The sequence below is a fragment of the Staurois parvus genome, unplaced genomic scaffold (genome assembly GCF_062004578.1).
Source record: "Staurois parvus isolate SC_StPar_1 unplaced genomic scaffold, SC_StPar_1.0 ptg000836l, whole genome shotgun sequence".
Classification (NCBI taxonomy): domain Eukaryota; kingdom Metazoa; phylum Chordata; class Amphibia; order Anura; family Ranidae; genus Staurois; species Staurois parvus.
Genome location: NW_028318632.1, coordinates 637661 through 656277, shown reverse-complemented (window position 1 = coordinate 656277; position 18617 = coordinate 637661). Strand labels below are relative to the sequence as shown.

General features: G+C 46.4%; 1 protein-coding gene across 1 annotated transcript; it reads left to right on the top strand.

Annotated features, from left to right (window-relative positions):
* The first annotated feature begins 330 nt into the window (after nucleotides 1–330).
* On the top strand, nucleotides 331–18181 carry LOC149443727 (uncharacterized). Its single transcript, XM_089655351.1, has 5 exons — nucleotides 331–411; nucleotides 607–696; nucleotides 6019–6148; nucleotides 7011–7085; nucleotides 18020–18181. Exons 1-5 carry the CDS (start codon nucleotides 331–333, stop codon nucleotides 18121–18123), a joined length of 480 nt encoding a protein of 159 aa, XP_089511477.1. The 3' UTR covers nucleotides 18124–18181.
* The last annotated feature ends 436 nt before the right edge of the window (nucleotides 18182–18617 follow it).

Genomic DNA, 18617 nt, shown 5'->3' with positions numbered 1-18617 from the left:
AAAAAAATTCTGTGTTATTCTTTCTGTAGAGCAAGATAGTGAAGAAGAGGAGGGCCACTGTAAGTGCCTTCAATGTGATTGCCTGTTCTCTGTGTGCATTATGGAACTTTGATGTCTGCAATGTGTTTGTTGTGTTCTTTCTTGTTGTTTATGTAGCACCAGCCATGTTTGCAGAGGAGGAGGAGGAGGAGCACGAGGAGGAGGCCACCTCCTCTTAGGCCCACTGTAAGTGCCTTGAATATGCTTGCTTGTTCTCTGTGTTCCTTGTTGTACTTGGCTCTCTCAAAGGGGTTGGTGTTGTTCTTTCTTGTTGCTTGTGTAGTACCAGTCATGTTGTCTGCGGGGAGGAGGAGGGCCAACAACTCCAGCAGCCTCCACCCCACCAGGAGGCCCCCTCACCTCCAGCCCACTGTAAGTGCCTTGAATGTGCTTGCCTGTTCTCTGTGTTCCTTGTTGTACTTGGCTCTCTCAAAGGGTTGGTGTTGTTCTTTCTTGTTGTTTGTGTAGTGCTTGTAAGTGCCTTGAATGTGCTTGCCTGTTCTCTGTGTTCCTTGTTGTACTTGGCTCTCTCAAAGGGGTTGATGTTCTTTCTTGTTGTTTGTGTAGTACCAGCCATGTTGTCTGCAGGGGAGGAGGAGGACCAACAACTCCAGCAGCCTCCACCCCACCAGGAGGCCCCCTCACCTTCAGCCCGCTGTAAGTGCCTTGAATGTGCTTGCCTGTTCTCTGTGTTCCTTGTAATTGGTTCTCTCAAAGGGTTGGTGTTCTTTCTTGTTGTTTGTGTAGTACCATCCATGTTGTTTGTGGGGGAGGAGGAGGACTAACAACTCCAGCAGCCTCCACCCCACCAGGAGGCCCCCTCATCTCCAGCCCACTGTAAGTGCTTTGAATGTGCTTGCTTGTTCTCTGTGTGCATTCTGGATCTGAGATGTCTTGAAGGTGTTGTGTTCTTTCTTGTTGTTTGTGTAGCTCCAGTAATGTTGGAAGAGGGTGAGCTGGAAGAAGAGTGGAGGGATGACTTCTCTCCCTCTCACGCCCACTGTATGTACCTTCAATGTGTTTGGGGATATTGGTCTATGTAGGTGACATCAAGGTTGAGGTGAAGGATTTGGTGACTGAGGCAGAGCTGCTCACATCAGGGCCAATGTTAGACTTTCCATTGCTGCTATTTTTTTCTTTCCTTCCACCTCATGTGGAAGGGGTAAAAGTTACTTTATTCACATGTCAACACAGTCATTGCTGCTGTGTGATTGTCTGCCTTTGTGTTCCTAGATTCTGGTAGTTGGAGATGTGGGCAGCATTCAGGGCTGGTACAATACCCTGTTTTTAGTCCCCATGGCTATCTCAGCTGCAAGTAACTGTGTTTGCCAAAAGCAGACATGCTGTTTGTACCCAAGAAAAATCCTCATTTGCCTTCTGTACAATCATGCTGACCATAGCTGTAGTATAATTTGGCTGATTAATATTAGCCGGACCGTAGTTTCTTATCTAAGTCGGCCTTGTTTTTGTTTCCACTGCTGCGACTTACCTAGGTGGTTGAAGCATTGTTCCAATACTTGATCTGTTCCCCTTAGGTTGTAAGGGTGCTAACTCTGCAATCACATGTTTACTGTCAGCTCAACCTCCCCAGCACTCACTGTAGCCCTGGGCTGTGGAGGGGGAGGCAGCAGCAGGCTCAAACTCTTTTTTTTATTTATGGCTAGGCTGAGCCAGTTGCTGCTCTAGAGTCTGCAGTATATCCCGACTTTAAAGTCGGGATCTTGACCTAGTCTGACTGTCACAAGCTAGCCTGCAGTTTCTTGTTTGTGTTCTTACCTTCTTGCTGCAGTCCTGTTCCTGATCCCTTCTCATGTGGTTGTCTGTGCTCATCTATGGGCGTCGTCTGCTGTCTTTTGGGTTTTATTTCCTTCCCTTCCATCACTTCCTGGCCCACCTCCTTGTTTGCCTGTCTATACAGTGGGTCAAAAAAGTATTTAGTCAGCCACCAATTGTGCAAGTTCTCCCACTTAAAAAGATGAGAGAGGCCTGTAATTGGCCTCATAGGTAGACCTCAACTATGAGAGACAAAATGAGAAAAAAAATCCAGACAATCACATTGGCTGATTTGGAAAGAATTTATTTGCAAATTATGGTGGAAAATAAGTATTTGGTCACCTACAAACAAGCAAGATTTCTGGCTCTCACAGACATGTACCTTCTTCTTTAAGAGGCTCCTCTGTCCTGCACTCATTATCTGTATCAATGGCACCTGTTTGAACTTGTTATCAGTATAAAAGACACCTGTCCACAACCTCAAACAGTCACAATCCAAACTCCACTATGGTGAAGACCAAAGAGCTGTCGAAGGACACCAGAAACAAAATTGTAGACCTGCACCAGGCTGGGAAAACTGAATCTGCAATAGGCAAGCAGCTTGGTGTGAACAAATCAACTGTGGGAGCAATAATTAGAAAATGGAAGACATACAAGACCACTGATAATCTCCCTCGATCTGGGGCTCCACGCAAGATCTCACCCCGTGGGGTCAAAATTATCACAAGAACAGTGAGCAAAAATCCCAGGACCACACGGGGGGACCTAGTGAATGACCTGCAGAGAGCTGGGACCAACGTAACAAAGGCTACCATCAGTAACACACTACGCCGCCAGGGACTCAGATCCTGCAGTGCCAGACGTGTCCCCCTGCTTAAGCCAGTACATGTCCAGGCCCATCTGAAGTTTGCTAGAGAGCATTTGGATGATCCAGAAGAGGATTGGGAGAATGTCATATGGTCAGATGAAACCAAAATAGAACTGTTTGGTAGAAACACAACTCGTCGTGTTTGGAGGAGAGAGAATACTGAGTTGCATCCAAAGAACACCATACCTACTGTGAAGCATGGGGGTGGCAACATCATGCTTTGGGGCTGTTTCTCCCCAAAGGGACCAGGACGACTGATCCATGTACAGGACAAAATGAATGAGGCCATGTATCCTGAGATTTTGAGTGCAAACCTCCTTCCATCAGCAAGGGCATTGAAGATGAAACATGGCAGGGTCTTCCAACATGACAATGATCCCAAACACCGCCTGGGCAATGAAGGAGTGGCTTCATAAGAAGCATTTCAAGGTCCTGGAGTGGCCTAGCCAGTCTCCAGATCTCAACCCCATAGAAAACCTTTGGAGGAAGTTGAAAGTCTGTGTTGCCCAGCGACAATGTCAGGGCTCCCGGTAAGACCAGAGATGTGTGGACTGACACAGGGAAACGCAGGCTCAAGTATGGTGTAACAATATAATTTATTAAGGGTTATACACAAATATAACGCACAATATAACAAAACCAAACCTCCAACTAATAACGGAATGTACACAGACAAGAGCAGTCAGGGCTGGTGAGGTGGAGTGGTCAGGCGGGCCGGGTCAGGAATCATCGGGCAGACAAGACACAAAGGAGTAGGCAGACCATAGTCAGACGGGCCGGGTCAGGAACAATCAGGCAGACTAGGTACCAAAGGAGCAGGCTGGAGAGTGGTCAGGAATAGCCGAGGTCAGGACAGACGGAGTTCATTCAGGGTCAGGATCAAGCAGAATCAGGAATCAGGCAGGAAGCAGACAGGATGCAGGTACAGGGGCTCATGGGAAACATACACCATGGCACTGACTGCAGGTCTGGCCATTCCTTAAATACACCTCCTGCAATCAGCCTCAGGTGATGGCTGATTGCAGGAATGAGCTTCTGGTTGCTGAGAGCACCCGCTGGCCAGCCCTGGTACTGCAGCCCACAAGGCAGGTGAGTCCCACCACCATTGGCAAGTCAATTCCTGACAGACAGCCCCAAAACATCACTGCTTTAGAGGAGATCTGCATGGAGGAATGGGCCAACATACCAGCAACAGTGTGTGCCAACCTTGTGAAGACTTACAGGAAACGTTTGACCTCTGTCATTGCCAACAAAGGATATATAACAAAGTATTGAGATGAACTTTTGATATTGACCAAATACTTATTTTCCACCATAATTTGCAAATAAATTCTTTCCAAATCAGCCAATGTGATTGTCTGGATTTTTTTTCTCATTTTGTCTCTCATAGTTGAAGTCTACTTTTGATGCCAATTACAGGCCTCTCTCATCTTTTTAAGTAGGAGAACTTGCACAATTGGTGGCTGACTAAATACTTTTTTGCCCCACTGTATTAGATGTGCTCAGACTAGGCCACTTTGCCTGAGCAACTTCCTAGTTGTCGGAGCTCCTGTGTGTTACTACTGGCTGAATCCTACATTGACTACTTGTGTACCGAACCCGGCTTCGTTCTCTGACCTTGATTGTTTTCTGCCTGTCCTGACTTTGGCTAGCCTATTGGATTCTGTTTGTCTCCTCCCATTATACTCTGCTCACGCGAGCAGTCTCCTCAACCTCAGCTGGGCGTACCTGGGGGTTGTGACCAGGTCCCAGCTTGCTGCAAGTCCATCCCCACCATCAGGGGCTCTGGTGAAGAAGCAGGCTAGGGCTTAGACTCTGCGCCCTGGGGAACCCCAAGTTGAGTATCAACAAGAGCTCACTACCACAGGTGCTGACACTGGCCATGCTGTGTGACTTCAGTGGACTTCAGGCAGCTGTCCCCTGAAAATGGGTCACAGGAGTGCCAAATGAACTACACTTCTGTAATCCCCAGGAGAGGTACAGCCAAAACATCTTTGGCTGGACTTCCCTTTTAATCTATGTATGTCAGTCTTAAAGTGTTAATGAACCCCAGACCCTGCATTCAGTATATCCGCTCTCCCTGGACCCTGCATTCACTCTATCTGGTCTCCCACAGTAAACAGAACATGGCAATGCAAGTATTTTAGTCCATAAAAACTGCTAAATACCTTTTCTCATCAGCAGTTAGAGCAGTCTTGTGACTTCAGCAGAGCACTGTTTAAAATTTGTTGGAGGATTTTTCTTTCTGCTCTAGGAGGATGTGAAACCTCTGCCCCTCTGTCTGAACAGTGCTGATTAGCCCTGTGCTGATCACATGCACCCTCCCAAGACCAACACCCAAAAAGTATAGCAATGCACTCCAAACTGAGCATGTGCATGTGACTACGGATTCAGTCTGTATCAGGTGGTCATTTCAACAAGAGGAGGGGCAGAGAAGACAGGATGAAACAGCCTTTTTACACAAGACAGAGGATTAACCCCTTAGGTTACACAGCGAGTATAACAAGGATGCTTTACTGCATATCTAGACTGCTTTGACTGTTGTGGGTTTAGTAATACTGTAAGTACCATTGCTTGCTTCCTCATCACACATGCTCAAGCAGTTTTGGGAATACAGCTTCCAATGTGGACTCTAGAGTAGTGGCTAGGCAGTTATTAGCTCAATATGTGTAGGCCTGTACACATCCATACCTTTCTGAGACCAGGTTCTGCTCTCTAGCACAGCATGGGATGATAATTGGCCACAGGTCAGTATTTTGGGGGCCTGAGGAGGTTGCCAAGCAGTGGGGCCTTAATGCTGCGAATGCATGAAGGCAAGAAACTTCTGCCTTTGGGCCAAATTTCCAATGACCTACCAATGCAGGATATGTGCCCCCAAAATACACTAGCAGAGGGGTGGGAGAGCTATCTCTGAGGAGCTTCCCAGCTCTTAGTGTTTGGCAAGTGTTCCGAGTTGTGTGTCTTTTACTATCCAATGCGTAAGGCCTTTCCCTTGTGTCAACCTTTGAAAAGGTTACAGCTAAGGGTATAGTGGCTGTTGACACCACAACCCCTTACAATATCCAACATAAAGATTGGACTTTGTTCATTTGCCTGAGCGCACCCTCTTCTATTTGGATGTTCAAGAGACAGAATTTCACATGTTCGACTTTCTTTGAATTCCGTGGCTCCCTAGGGTCATACACTATCCAAACTTATCTGGAGTTAGTCTGCTCCTTGTGCTTCAAGTATGAGAGAATTTAAGGCTTGGGATCAACATTGTGTGTGTTTCTAGTGAACTCTTAAATTTACAAAGCCTAGAATTAGACTGACATCTGGAGCTCTTTTGCTTTTTCAAGTTTCCTGGCACTCAGAAAGGGAGTGGCTGGTCTAAAGAGCTCCCAGGAGAGGCTGGATGGCCAAGGAGTCCTCGGAGGAGGGGAAAACGGTCGTCCGAATCCCCGGAGCCCCAGGGCCCAAGTTGGCCAGGTATGTCCCATTTGTGTGAATTTTAACCACTTTACAATATTTGCTTTTGGACAGTGTCTATGTGTGGGGGTGTCACAAGAGGTCTGGTGGGTAAAGGCTGGGAAGGCTGGCCCAAGACTTATTTGTTTTTCTGCTTCACAATCTGCTCCAAGCTCAAAATGCCACCTTGCAGTATGCATGTGTTAACACTCGAGGTGGCATTTGTGTTTTTGTGTAGGGGAGGGAAATATTTTATGAACTGAGCCCTTTTGTAGCTAGACTGTCAAGGACTTATACCTTGTGACATCTTCCTGTGAAGCCTGAGATCTGCTGCCGACCTGTGGCCTCTGCTTTGGGATGCTTGAAGTCACTATACTGTAGAACCCAGGAAGGAAAGTGGGAATGGCTGCAAGGGCTGGCCAATTAGTGTTTCCACTCTTACTGTAGTGTAAGCGTAGCTAAGCTGGTGTGTGTGAGCCAATTACTTTTGTCAAGAGCAAGGCTCTACAACATTGGAATGCTGGCACCACACCACTGCCAAGGAAGACTGTTCCTTGTCATGGCTGTCAGCTGTGACATTTGGTTAGGTCTTATGGTGACATGAAACATCGTCAATGGACAGCCAGAGAGTGTTAGCATTGTAGAATATGAGCAGCTTGCTGGAGTGTGGGTGCCAACAAGTGGCCAAATGAATTTGACCTTAAGCCCTTCTGGTTCTGGTCATCTAGTTTAGTAACCCAAACCAAAAGAGGACTTTGCTATGATGGTTAGGGCTAGGGCTAACTACCTGGGGCCTGTACTATGTGACTGTTTAACATCCATGTGTTTCTCGAATGTCAGGGTTTGCATCTTTACTTGCTCTTTTTTTTTACTCTTCACGTAGTTGTACCTCAGGATGGCCAAGCTGCTATGGGGGAGCTCCAGCCCCCTCTGGATGCAGAGGCCAGCATCCCTCAAGGTCAGTTTCTAAACTGTTTACACATATGTACATGTAACATATGTAGAAGGCTTCACCTCCCCCTTGTCTAAATTGGTTGGCCTCATCCTGTGTTTAGGATGGCCCCCCAAAGAACTAAAACATTCACACTAAACACCACATCAGTCAGATATGGGCTTAATCTTCACACTTAGACCTGAGAGCTGAGTTTGTCTACATAGCCATACATTAAAGTGTTTTTCAAATTAAGAAAGGACAATAAGCAAAGAATATGATACAATAGTGAGCACTAACCTGACACTCGAGTGAGCAATAACCTGCTTCCCAAGTAACAAGTGTTTCTTCCACTCTGGTCTCTCGTCTCACCGCCATCTTAAAGATTCACTCCAAATGCAGCTGACACCTCAGCTTCCTGGGAGATGGTCCGCCTCCCTTCAAGGACACACCTGGTTACTCACACTGCCAGCTCTGTAGGAATCTCTGGACCTGTGTGGAGGGAGTTGAGCCACTAGCCTCCAATAGGCTCACAGAGTTTGCTCAGCTCTGTGCTCTGGCTGTGTATAATGTGTGTGTAGGGATTCACCCCCCCCCCCCTGCAGCTAATAGAAAGCTAGGATAGGTGTCTTTGGGAACTCTGTGGAGGAGATATGTCAAGGATCCGGGTATGACCAGAAATGTGTAGACTGAAGTAACAGGCTTCAGGAATGATATAATAATATAATTTATTATTAGCTACCCAAATATACAAAGCACAGTAAATAAACCAACCTTCCACTAATCTTAGTATGTGCAGGAACACAGGCGCAGTCAGGGCTGGAGAGGTGGAAGGGTCAGGCCGGCCATATGGTTCTGTTAACGACCGTCTGGTGGTACCCCTAGCAGTCCTCAGGACAGGATTCCCCAGGGCGCGGAGTCTAAGTCCCAGTCTGCTTATTCACCAGGGCCCCTGATGGTGGGGATGGACTTGGAGCAGACAGGAACCAGGTCGCGGCCCCTGAGTACACCTGCTCGTGGTAGAGGGATCCGCCAGAGGTATATGCAGGTAGGAAGCCTGATGTGAAGAGGTAGAAGGTGTGAGCAGGGATGGCTGGATCCGTGCAGGATAGATGGATCATCTGGGTAGCGTAAGGCGTAGTCAGGCAGGCCAGGTCAGCAATGTGTGGGCAGCGAGGTACCGAAGGAGCAGGCAGAGAATAGTCAGCCTTTTGTGTACAGCTGCTGTAACCTGGGAATTGATAGACTGGAAGGCGCTCACTTACTTTATATGTTTTTAGTACTTTTATTTACCTATTAGAGTTGAGCAGCCTTTCCTTCATTCTACTAAAATGGTAGATATATTTGAAATGAGGTCATTAAGACCCAATATATCTGACAATGTTTTTACGGTTGACGAGGAGGTTAATGATATAAAAGGGATGTTTATACAACTTCGTAATCTGACCTCGGCGGAGGTCAGAACACTCTGGGACATATCCTTTTTAGATAGGTATATTAAGGAACAGATGGTCCCTCGTTCCTTAAGATGGAATATTTCCCCTAAAGTAGGAGATACCAATGGTATATCAGAATGGTCCTAGTATTTCAACCTAGCAGGACTAAATCTGCTCAGATTTTTAATTACATGAAAAAGGAAAAAATTTAATTATTTGGACGTAGAGATTAATAAAATAAGAGAAAAACTTGTTCCATTTAAAGAAAAGGACGAGTATAAATCAGAGTCCAATAAACTTAAACTTTTTCTGGAACATATAGAAAAAGAGCAGAAAATAAAAAAACAAAAGAAATACATATGTGACCACAAAGATTATGCTGAGAACAAAATCTTTAAATGGCAAACAAAAATGGATGAATTGGACGGGGGATCCTCTATACCCATGGATACCACGCCACATACATCCAAACCTAAAAAGAAGCAATATGGATGGCAGGGTTCTAAAAAACGGAAACAAACAAATTACAATCAATACCAGCCACCTGCGAGGGTGCAATTTAACCAGAGAACCAGTATACCTGTCTCTAATCGGTTTGAAACTCTGAGATCCATATCAGACGATAATATTGGATCCAGGGGTTATGAATTGTATCCTAACCAAGGATATAGGAATAACCAATTCAAGAAACCGAATAAATCCCCTTATTATAACAATAATAATAAATTCCCAAACAATAACCAAGGAGGATCTTACAGACAGGATAACTGGAGGACACAAGAACCCAGAACACCAAGGAATAACAATGGACGGCAGCAATATGCCTCACCATATAGAAACACTTACCATCCCCCATTGGCTAATAATACACCACATCAGAATGGAAATAGAAATAATGCTCCGGTTCATTTTTTAGAGGAAGGGAGCTCACGCAAAAGAAGCGTTCGAGCAGAGGAAAAAGGGGAGGAAAAAGGGTCAATAAACCCAAAAAAGAGGAAGTTTTGAAAGGTAAGGGGATTTTTAACTTGAGTGGAAAAATTTTAACCACACAGGAATTGGATATCCTAGACAAGGGATTAAAATATGCACCGGATAATAAGCTAGATAAATTCCGAACATATATAGATCTACACAAATTTGTTAGATCAATATCCCTAAAAAAACACTTTTTCCTAAATCCTATAACCAGGAGTACCTTAAATGTAACAAACTATTCCAATTTGCGTAATGCATCCTTGTTCAATCCTCCTCCACAATCACAAAATTATATAAACGCATTTAAGGAAACGACATTGAAGGATTTGGCAGCAGTTAAAATAAAAAATTATGGGATTCATCAAGGGTCTTTTAGAGCTATAGACTCTCTCTTAAGTCAGAAGGACTTAGTTATAAGACCTGCCGACAAAGGTGGCGGAGTGGTACTTCTGAGTAAAGAAAATTATGTTAAGGAAGTCTATAACATTCTTGGGGATAAAGATACATATTGCCCCTTGCCAAAAAATCCTTTGGTAGCATATAAGAAATCCTTGAAAGATATTATTGCTAGGGGCTATCAGGATAACGTAATAAATAAAAAAGAAAGGGATTTCCTGTGCCCCTCAGCCCCAAGATTACCTATAATGTACATTCTCCCAAAGGTACATAAGAACCCCGAAAATCCCCCCGGAAGACCAATCATCAGCGGAATTGGTTCTCTGTGTTCGAGAGCCGGGGAATACATAGATTATTTCTTACAGCCGTTGGTACGTAAAACACCCTCATACCTGAAGGTTACCAAACAGGTTTTACAGGATATAAGAGACCTCTCCATAGACAGTGATAGTCTATGATGAGTCTACTTTATCAGTTTTACACCAGGGTTTTATTTTAATGCTTTTAGACTTCGCCATGACCAGAAACTACTTCTGGTTCGACGGTATTTTTTATCTACAGACAAGAGGTGTGGCTATGGGAGCCAAGTTCGCTCCGAGTCTGGCCAACCTATTTATGGCCAGATGGGAGGAGGATGTCATATATGCCAGGGATTGGCCAGAACTGTGCTTTTATAAACGATATATTGATGACATCCTCCTTGTATGGAAAGGAGATGAACAAGCCTTAATAAACTTTTTTCGGACACAATAACAATACCCTGAACATTAAGTTAACATTTGAATATAGTAAGACCAGTGTCAACTTTTTAGATTTAACATTGATGAACCTGGATGGTGTGATTGTAACTTCATCTTTTTTTAAAACAACAGATAGAAATGGGTATATTCCCATTAATAGTTGCCACCATCCCTCATGGCTTTCTAATATACCAAAAGGACAATTTCTTAGAATAAGACGAAATTGTACCTCCTTAGACACCTACTTAACCCAAGCCAATATTCTAAAAAGTAGATTTTTGGAAAAAGGATATGAGGAAACGCACCTCACTCATATCATTCAAGATGTGGCACATATGAATAGAGAGGTGTTATTGACTAACAATGTATCACAAAAATCATCAAAAGTCTGTCCTTTTATAACCACATTTTCCAGGCAGTATAAAACAGTATCTAAGATAATACACCAGAACTGGAAGATTTTAAAGGCTGACCCGGTTTTAACAAGAATTCTACCAGAAAAACCGGAAATAGTCTATAGAAAGGCACAGACTTTGAGAAATCTGATTGCCGCGAACATTGTTAACCCTCCACAACCGGTCTCTTTGTTTGGTGATATGAGAGGTTTTTATCCATGCAATAGGTGCGTTATATGCACCTATAATGGAAAAAGGAAGCGTAAAATTGAGAACTTTACCTCCACTACTGCAGGAAAAACCTTTCTAATTAGGAACTTCATTTCTTGTTATAGCAAGCACGTGGTGTATCTCTTACAGTGCCCATGTAAAAAACAGTACATTGGACGCACGACTAGAAGATTGAGAGATAGACTTAAGGAACACGTTAACAATGTGAAAAAGGGCTATAAAGATCATTCATTGTCCATGCACTACAGCACACATCACAACAGAGACCCGTCATCCCTAATATTTATAGGTATTGATATGGTACAACCCCATTAGCGGGGTACTAATAAGAAGAGAGCAGTGTCCCAAATGGAAACCAAATGGATTTTCCAGATGGATTCCATGCGTCCAAAAGGGTTGAATATAGAACTAGATGTGAATTGTTTCATCGATAACAGCTGATGAATTTTACACATACTTAGATTTATTACAATTCCATATCTTTATATATGAACATAGAAAATTTAAAACATGTTTTGATTTTGAATTTGGTATTGAATCTGTCTGGTGATTTCTAATCATGGCGAAGTCTTTTTATAAATTTTTTTATATATTTTATGGTTTTTATTTTTTTACATGTTTTTATATGTATCATTATACGTTTACTTCTATATGTTTACAATTATTGACAGATTTTATATATGCATGTATATATGCATTTTTACAAGATATTAGAAGATATGGGATATTCAGATTTATAAAAAATGGGTTTTTATATGTATCACTATACGTTTACTTCTATATGTTTACAATTATTGACAGATTTTATATATGCAAGTATATATGCATTTTTACAAGATATTATAAAATATGGGATATTCATATTTATCCTTTTTTATATATTATGTATCTTATTTTTATTTTTATATATCTTATAATAAATGTGCTATAGATCATAAATAATAGCATACATGCATATACATATACTAATGTAGTATGCCTATAGGTACTGCATAGTTACATATGTAGTTTTATTAGATAGATAATATTATCAAATCATACGAATGCCTTTCTGAAATGCCACACAATAAGATATTTAGTGTGACATATATCTCTTTGATTTGATGTATTTATGAATATCCTTTATATCAAGTACGATCATGTTGCAATAAGTCATATAGAAAAATCTTTTTGCAAGGTGCAATATGTGTAACATTACCAATATAGGATCACCTGTGCTATATGTAGCTATATGCTTAGATATAATTTGAATTTTAAAGTATTATTTTATCCTTGGACCAGAACAATAAAGTCCTTTTTAATAAGGATAAATTAAGTTTTCTTTTATGTAGCCATACCTGAGAGAATTGCCGTTTAATTGGTATACCCCCCTTTTTCGGTATTTATTTATTTATTTGAAATTGGGTCCGGGACTTACACTGGATTGTAATATCTCCATGGTAACATGCTTTTATCTGGTGATCCTATATGATGGTATAGCGATGTTTCTGGGATCTGACACACGCTCGCACATGTGCAGTCAGTCCGGACTACGCCAAAATGGCGCCGCTTGTAAGGACACTCATCTCTGGGAAGATGGCACGTGGCAATGATACACGCACCACTCCCACTATTTAAAGGACAGTGCGGCATCAACAGTTCATGGCCAGGACACCCTATGACTAAGAGCACTTGCTGTAGCTGTTTTGACGCCTTACCGCCGGCACCACAAGGGGTCCCGGCGGCAGCTTGCAATCGGTCAGTAATCTATTTTATTTGCTTTCTTGTTGTATACATACCCATTGTGTGGAATAAACATCCTAAGGCAATATTGCACTACTGGCCTCCTCTGTTGTTTCTTTCTGAGCTCCTGTGGGAGCCAGGTACATCCGCAGAGTGGTTACCATTTGGGAAGGCTAAGTGCAAACCGTGGGATAGCGAAGGAGGCATTGACCAGATCTGACCAGACCTTTTTAATGAGATGTCTGAAGTCTGATGTCCTTATTATATCATACAAATGTGCAAAAAGGTTGCGTATCTGGTGAGTGTGCAATCTACACTTTAATTGTCTCACCTTATCCACAATCTGTGTCTTTTGGATACCAGAAGATCATTTGAGATCTCGTTCACGCCTGCACTCTGGACTTATGTTTTAGACACAGTGTTTTCTTTCACGTTTATATTGGCCACATATTCTAGTGGCACATACATAGATGCACAGTGTCACTTGATATATTTGTGTGCACTTTCTTACATGTTTATATATGTATTTATTTATTGGTTTTAACAGCGCTGCACGTTTATGTTTTTTAGAGAATAGTCAGGGTCACAAGCCGGGTTCAGTAACTCACGGGCAGTGCGGTACAGAGGATCAGGCAGAGAATGGTCAGGGTCACAAGCCGGGTTCAGTAACTCGAGTGAGCTTCTGGCTGCTGAGAGCACCCGCTGGTCAGCCCTGGTACTGCAGCCCACACGGCAGGTGAGTCCCACCACCAGTGCTGAGTCCATTCCTCCCAGTACCCCCCCCCCCTCAAGCAGCGGCCTCAGGACGCTCCAAACAGTCCTTAGTGGGCAAAATGTTCCACCGCCCGGGTCAGGTAGCTGGCTGGATATCTTACTGCCGGAGTCAACCGGCTGGCTGTGTTTCCTGCTGGCAGACTTCTCTTTATGTAGGGGAACCCAGGAAGGCAGGTCGCTGGACACAGGATCTCCAGGAGCAGGCTGGGAATCAGTTATTGGCCAGTTTAGCTGGACATCAGGGGCTGGCACGTCGGGCTGTGCAGCGGGCAGAGGCACGTCGGGCTGTGCAGCGGGCAGAGGCACGTCAGGCTGGGCAGCGGGCAGAGGCACGTCAGGCTGGGCAGCGGGCAGAGGCACGTCAGGCTGGGCAGCGGGCAGAGGCACATCAGGCTGGGCAGCTGGCAGAGGCACGACAGCGGGCACCGAGTCATCTGGCACGACAGCGGGCACCGAGTCATCTGGCACGACAGCGGGCACCGAGTCATTGGGCAAGTCAGCGGGCACCGAGTCACCGGGCAAGTCAGCGGGCACTGAGTCACCGGGCACGTCAGGCTCCGAGCCATCTAGCAGAACCGCGGGCACCGGGTCACCAAGCTCGACAGCGGGCACCGAGTCATCTGGCACGACAGCGGGCACCAAGTCATCTGGCACGACAGCGTGCACCGAGTCACCAGGCAAGTCAGCGGGCACGGAGTCATCGGGCACGTCAGCGGGCACCGAGCCATCTAGCAGAACCGTGGGCACCGGGTCACCAAGCTCGACAGCAGGCACCGAGTCATCTAGCACGACAGCGGGCACCGAGTCATCTGGCACGACAGCGGGCACCGAGTCATCTGGCATGACAGTGGGCACCGAGTCACCGGGCACAACAGCGGGCATGAGTCACCGGGCAAGACAGCGGGCACCTAGTCATCGAGCACGTCAGCGGGCACCGAGTCACCAAGCTCAACAGCGGGCACCAAGTCATCGGGCAAGTCAGCGGGCACCGAGTCATCGGGCACGTCAGCGGGCACCGAGCCATCTAGCAGAACCGTGGGCACCGGGTCATCTAGCTCGACAGCGGGCACCGAGTCATCTGGCACGACAGCGGGCACCGAGTCATCTGGCACGACAGCGGGCACCGAGTCATCTGGCACGACAGTGGGCACCGAGTCACCGGGCACAACAGCGGGCATGAGTCACCGGGCAAGACAGCGGGCACCTAGTCATCGAGCACGTCAGCGGGCACCGAGTCACCAAGCTCGACAGCGGGCACCAAGTAATCGGGCAAGTCAGCAGGCACCGAGTCATCGGGCACGTCAGCGGGCACCGAGCCATCTAGCAGAACCGCGGGCATTGGGTCACCAAGCTCGACAGCGGGCACCGAGTCATCTGGCACGACAGCGGGCACCAAGTCATCTGGCACGACAGCAGGCACCGAGTCATCGGGCACATCAGCGGGCACCGAGTCATCGGGCACGTCAGCGGGCACCGAGTCATCTGGCACGACAGCGGGCATCGAGTCACCGGGCAAGTCAGCGGGCACCGAGTCATTGAGCACATCAGCAGGCACTGAGCCATCTAGCAGAACCGCGGGCACCGGGTCACCAAGCTCGACAGTGGGCACCGAGTCATCTGGCACGACAGCGGGCACCAAGTCACCAAGCTCGACAGCGGGCACCGAGTCATTGGGCACGTCAGCGGGCACCGAGCCATCTAGCAGAACCACAGGCACCGGGTCACCAAGCTCGACAGCGGGCACCGAGTCATCTGGCACGACAGCGTGCACCGAGTCATCTGGCACGACAGCGTGCACCGAGTCATCTGGCACGACAGCGTGCACCGAGTCATCTGGCACGACAGCGTGCACCGAGTCATCTGGCACGACAGCGTGCACCGAGTCATCTGGCTGGGTGGGGTCATCAGTCTGGATCATGAACACCGGGTCATCAGGCTGGATCGGGTCATCAGGCTGGATCACGAACACCAGGTCATCAGGCTGGATCGGGTCATCAGGCTGGATCGGGCCATCAGGCTGGATCACGAACACCGGGTCATCAGGCCGGATCGGGTCATCAGGCCGGATCGGGTCATCGGGCATCAGGGCATCAGGCTGGACAACGGAAGGCGGGTCTTCAGACAGCAGGCTGACTGGTTTGGATACTGGTAGGATGGTACTGGTTGGAAAGAATTTTCGCTTCTTCTTGGGTTTAGTTACTGGAGCACTGTAAGTAAATGCAGGTCTGTAAATGGATGGAGCAGCTGAAGACAGGGAAGAGCCGGAGGATGGAACAAAGGAGGGAGCAGTTGCTACAGAGGGCTTCTTTACAGGGTAAAAGGCAGGATAGGTGCAGCGAGTGGGAGCAGGGGACTGACATGTGGTAGCTAGCAGGGTATACTGGGCTGTCATTGGGGGTGCTGTCGGGAGTGCAGGAAGAGAGCTTTGAGCAGAGGAATGATGAGAAACAGGACTGGTTTGTTGCAAGCTGACTGAGGCTGGGTGTAACAAGTCTGCCCAGGACTGTAGTATTGGTTGAACACAACTCCGCTTACACATAGCCTGTCTGACCAAAGACTGCACTGCGTCTATACACTCCACTAGCACATGTGATGGACAAGCTGCATAATGCTCATGGAAGCAATCTGGATCCTCCACCAACAACCATACCAGCGATTCCACTTGATCTGCACTGAATGGGGGAAAAAAGTCATCCCTGCTTTCAGGGGTACTAGCTGAAGCCAACTCCACACAAGCCTGAATTAATGGTTGTACCTCAGAGAACTCTGTGCCCTGATCTACCAGGGAATGCGCGACCCCTATGCATTCTAGCAGCTGATCCCTGGTATACTCCTGCAGAGTCTCATAGGCATATTCTTTGTCATCAAAGACTAGCAGACACAAGTATATAACCTCCTCCAGATGCATCCTTCACAACAATAAGCCAAGATGGCTTCCCTGTGCAGCCACTTCTGGTCAGGAATGGCCTTGGTGTAATGTCAAGGATCCGGGTATGACCAGAAATGTGTGGACTGACACAGGGAAGTAACAGGCTTCAGGAATGATATAATAATATAATTTATTATTAGCTACCCAAATATACAAAGCACAGTAAATAAACCAACCTTCCACTAATCTTAGTATGTGCAGGAACACAGGCGCAGTCAGGGCTGGAGAGGTGGAAGGGTCAGGCCGGCCATATGGTTCTGTTAACGACCGTCTGGTGGTACCCCTAGCAGTCCTCAGGACAGGATTCCCCAGGGCGCGGAGTCTAAGTCCCAGTCTGCTTATTCACCAGGGCCCCTGATGGTGGGGATGGACTGGGAGCAGACAGGAACCAGGTCGCGGCCCCTGAGTACACCTGCTCGTGGTAGAGGGATCCGCCAGAGGTATATGCAGGTAGGAAGCCTGATGTGAAGAGGTAGAAGGTGTGAGCAGGGATGGCTGGATCCGTGCAGGATAGATGGATCGTCTGGGTAGCGTAAGGCGTAGTCAGGCAGGCCAGGTCAGCAACGTGTGGGCAGCGAGGTACCAAAGGAGCAGGCAGAGAATAGTCAGGGTCACAAGCCGGGTTCAGTAACTCACGGGCAGTGCGGTACAGAGGATCAGGCAGAGAATGGTCAGGGTCACAAGCCGGGTTCAGTAACTCAAGGGCAGCACGGTACAGAGGATCAGGCAGAAGGATGGTCAGGCAAGCCAGGGGTTAAACAGGAGACGGTCAGCAGGGTCAGGAACAATGCAGAGTCGGCAACAAATCAGATAGGCAGAGGAACAGGAACACAGGATACAAGGTACAGGGGCTCATGGGAAACATACACCAAGGCACTGACTTCAGGTCTGGCCATTCCTTAAATACACCTCCTGCAATCAGCCCCAGGTGTTGGCTGATTGCAGGAGTGAGCTTCTGGCTGCTGAGAGCACCCGCTGGTCAGCCCTGGTACTGCAGCCCACACAGCAGGTGAGTCCCACCACCAGTGCTGAGTCCATTCCTGACAAGATAGGTGTGCCAAAGTCATCTGTTGTCCTTAGTGATGAGATTGCCCTTTTCACCGCTGCCCACAGATGTATTTGTAGTCAGTGAGCAAACACTTTAATCTAGGCCTAAGGATTCCAAGCTCACTTCCTGGGCCATGAAATCATCCCAGGCAAGAAATGGAAGTTCTGTGTTCCAATTATGAGGTGACAACAGCATAGAGTGCTTTCAGGATAATGGACAAAGTTAGACAAGTATTGCATGCTGTTGTTGCTTGTTTGGGAAGCGTGTCTCCTTTTTTTATTGCAGCTAATAAATTTTGTTTGTCTTTTTCTACAGTGTTCAACTATCCAGCCATTTGTGGTCTCATGGGCTGGGTGTGCCGGGCGGAGCAAGCGGAGGACCAGCCTGGCATTGTTGCATATTTTAGAGAACAATTATAAGGGGGGGTTTATATTTGTTTATTGTTTTAAAAATAAATGTTATCTATCTTTGACAGTGCACTGGGTTGTGGCCTTCTTTAGCCTTTGCAGGTAGGCAGTCTTCTTCATTGCAGTTGTAGCTGATCTGCATGTCCCTAAAGCATTGCAGTACTCTGCTAGCTGCAGTGTCCAATCTTGCTTACCTTGAATGTCCAAACTAAGTCTTTTCTGGCAAGTCCAGCTTTAGGACTGTAGCAGATAGGATTGCATGTTTACAAGAGGTACACCAGCTACTTCAATCTTAATCTAGGATACATAAAGATTGAAGTTTTCTGCTTGTTGTCTGCAGCTACTCCCAATCTTGGTTTGCATCCTCTTGTGAAATGCTGTAATAGTTTACACAGAACACTTCATCCACTTTACATTGTTCATGTCTGGAGTAGCTCTTCATTGCATCCAGGGACTTCTATGTAGCTTGGTGGAGTGTAGTTTTGCAGACTGCCAAAAGGGGGGGT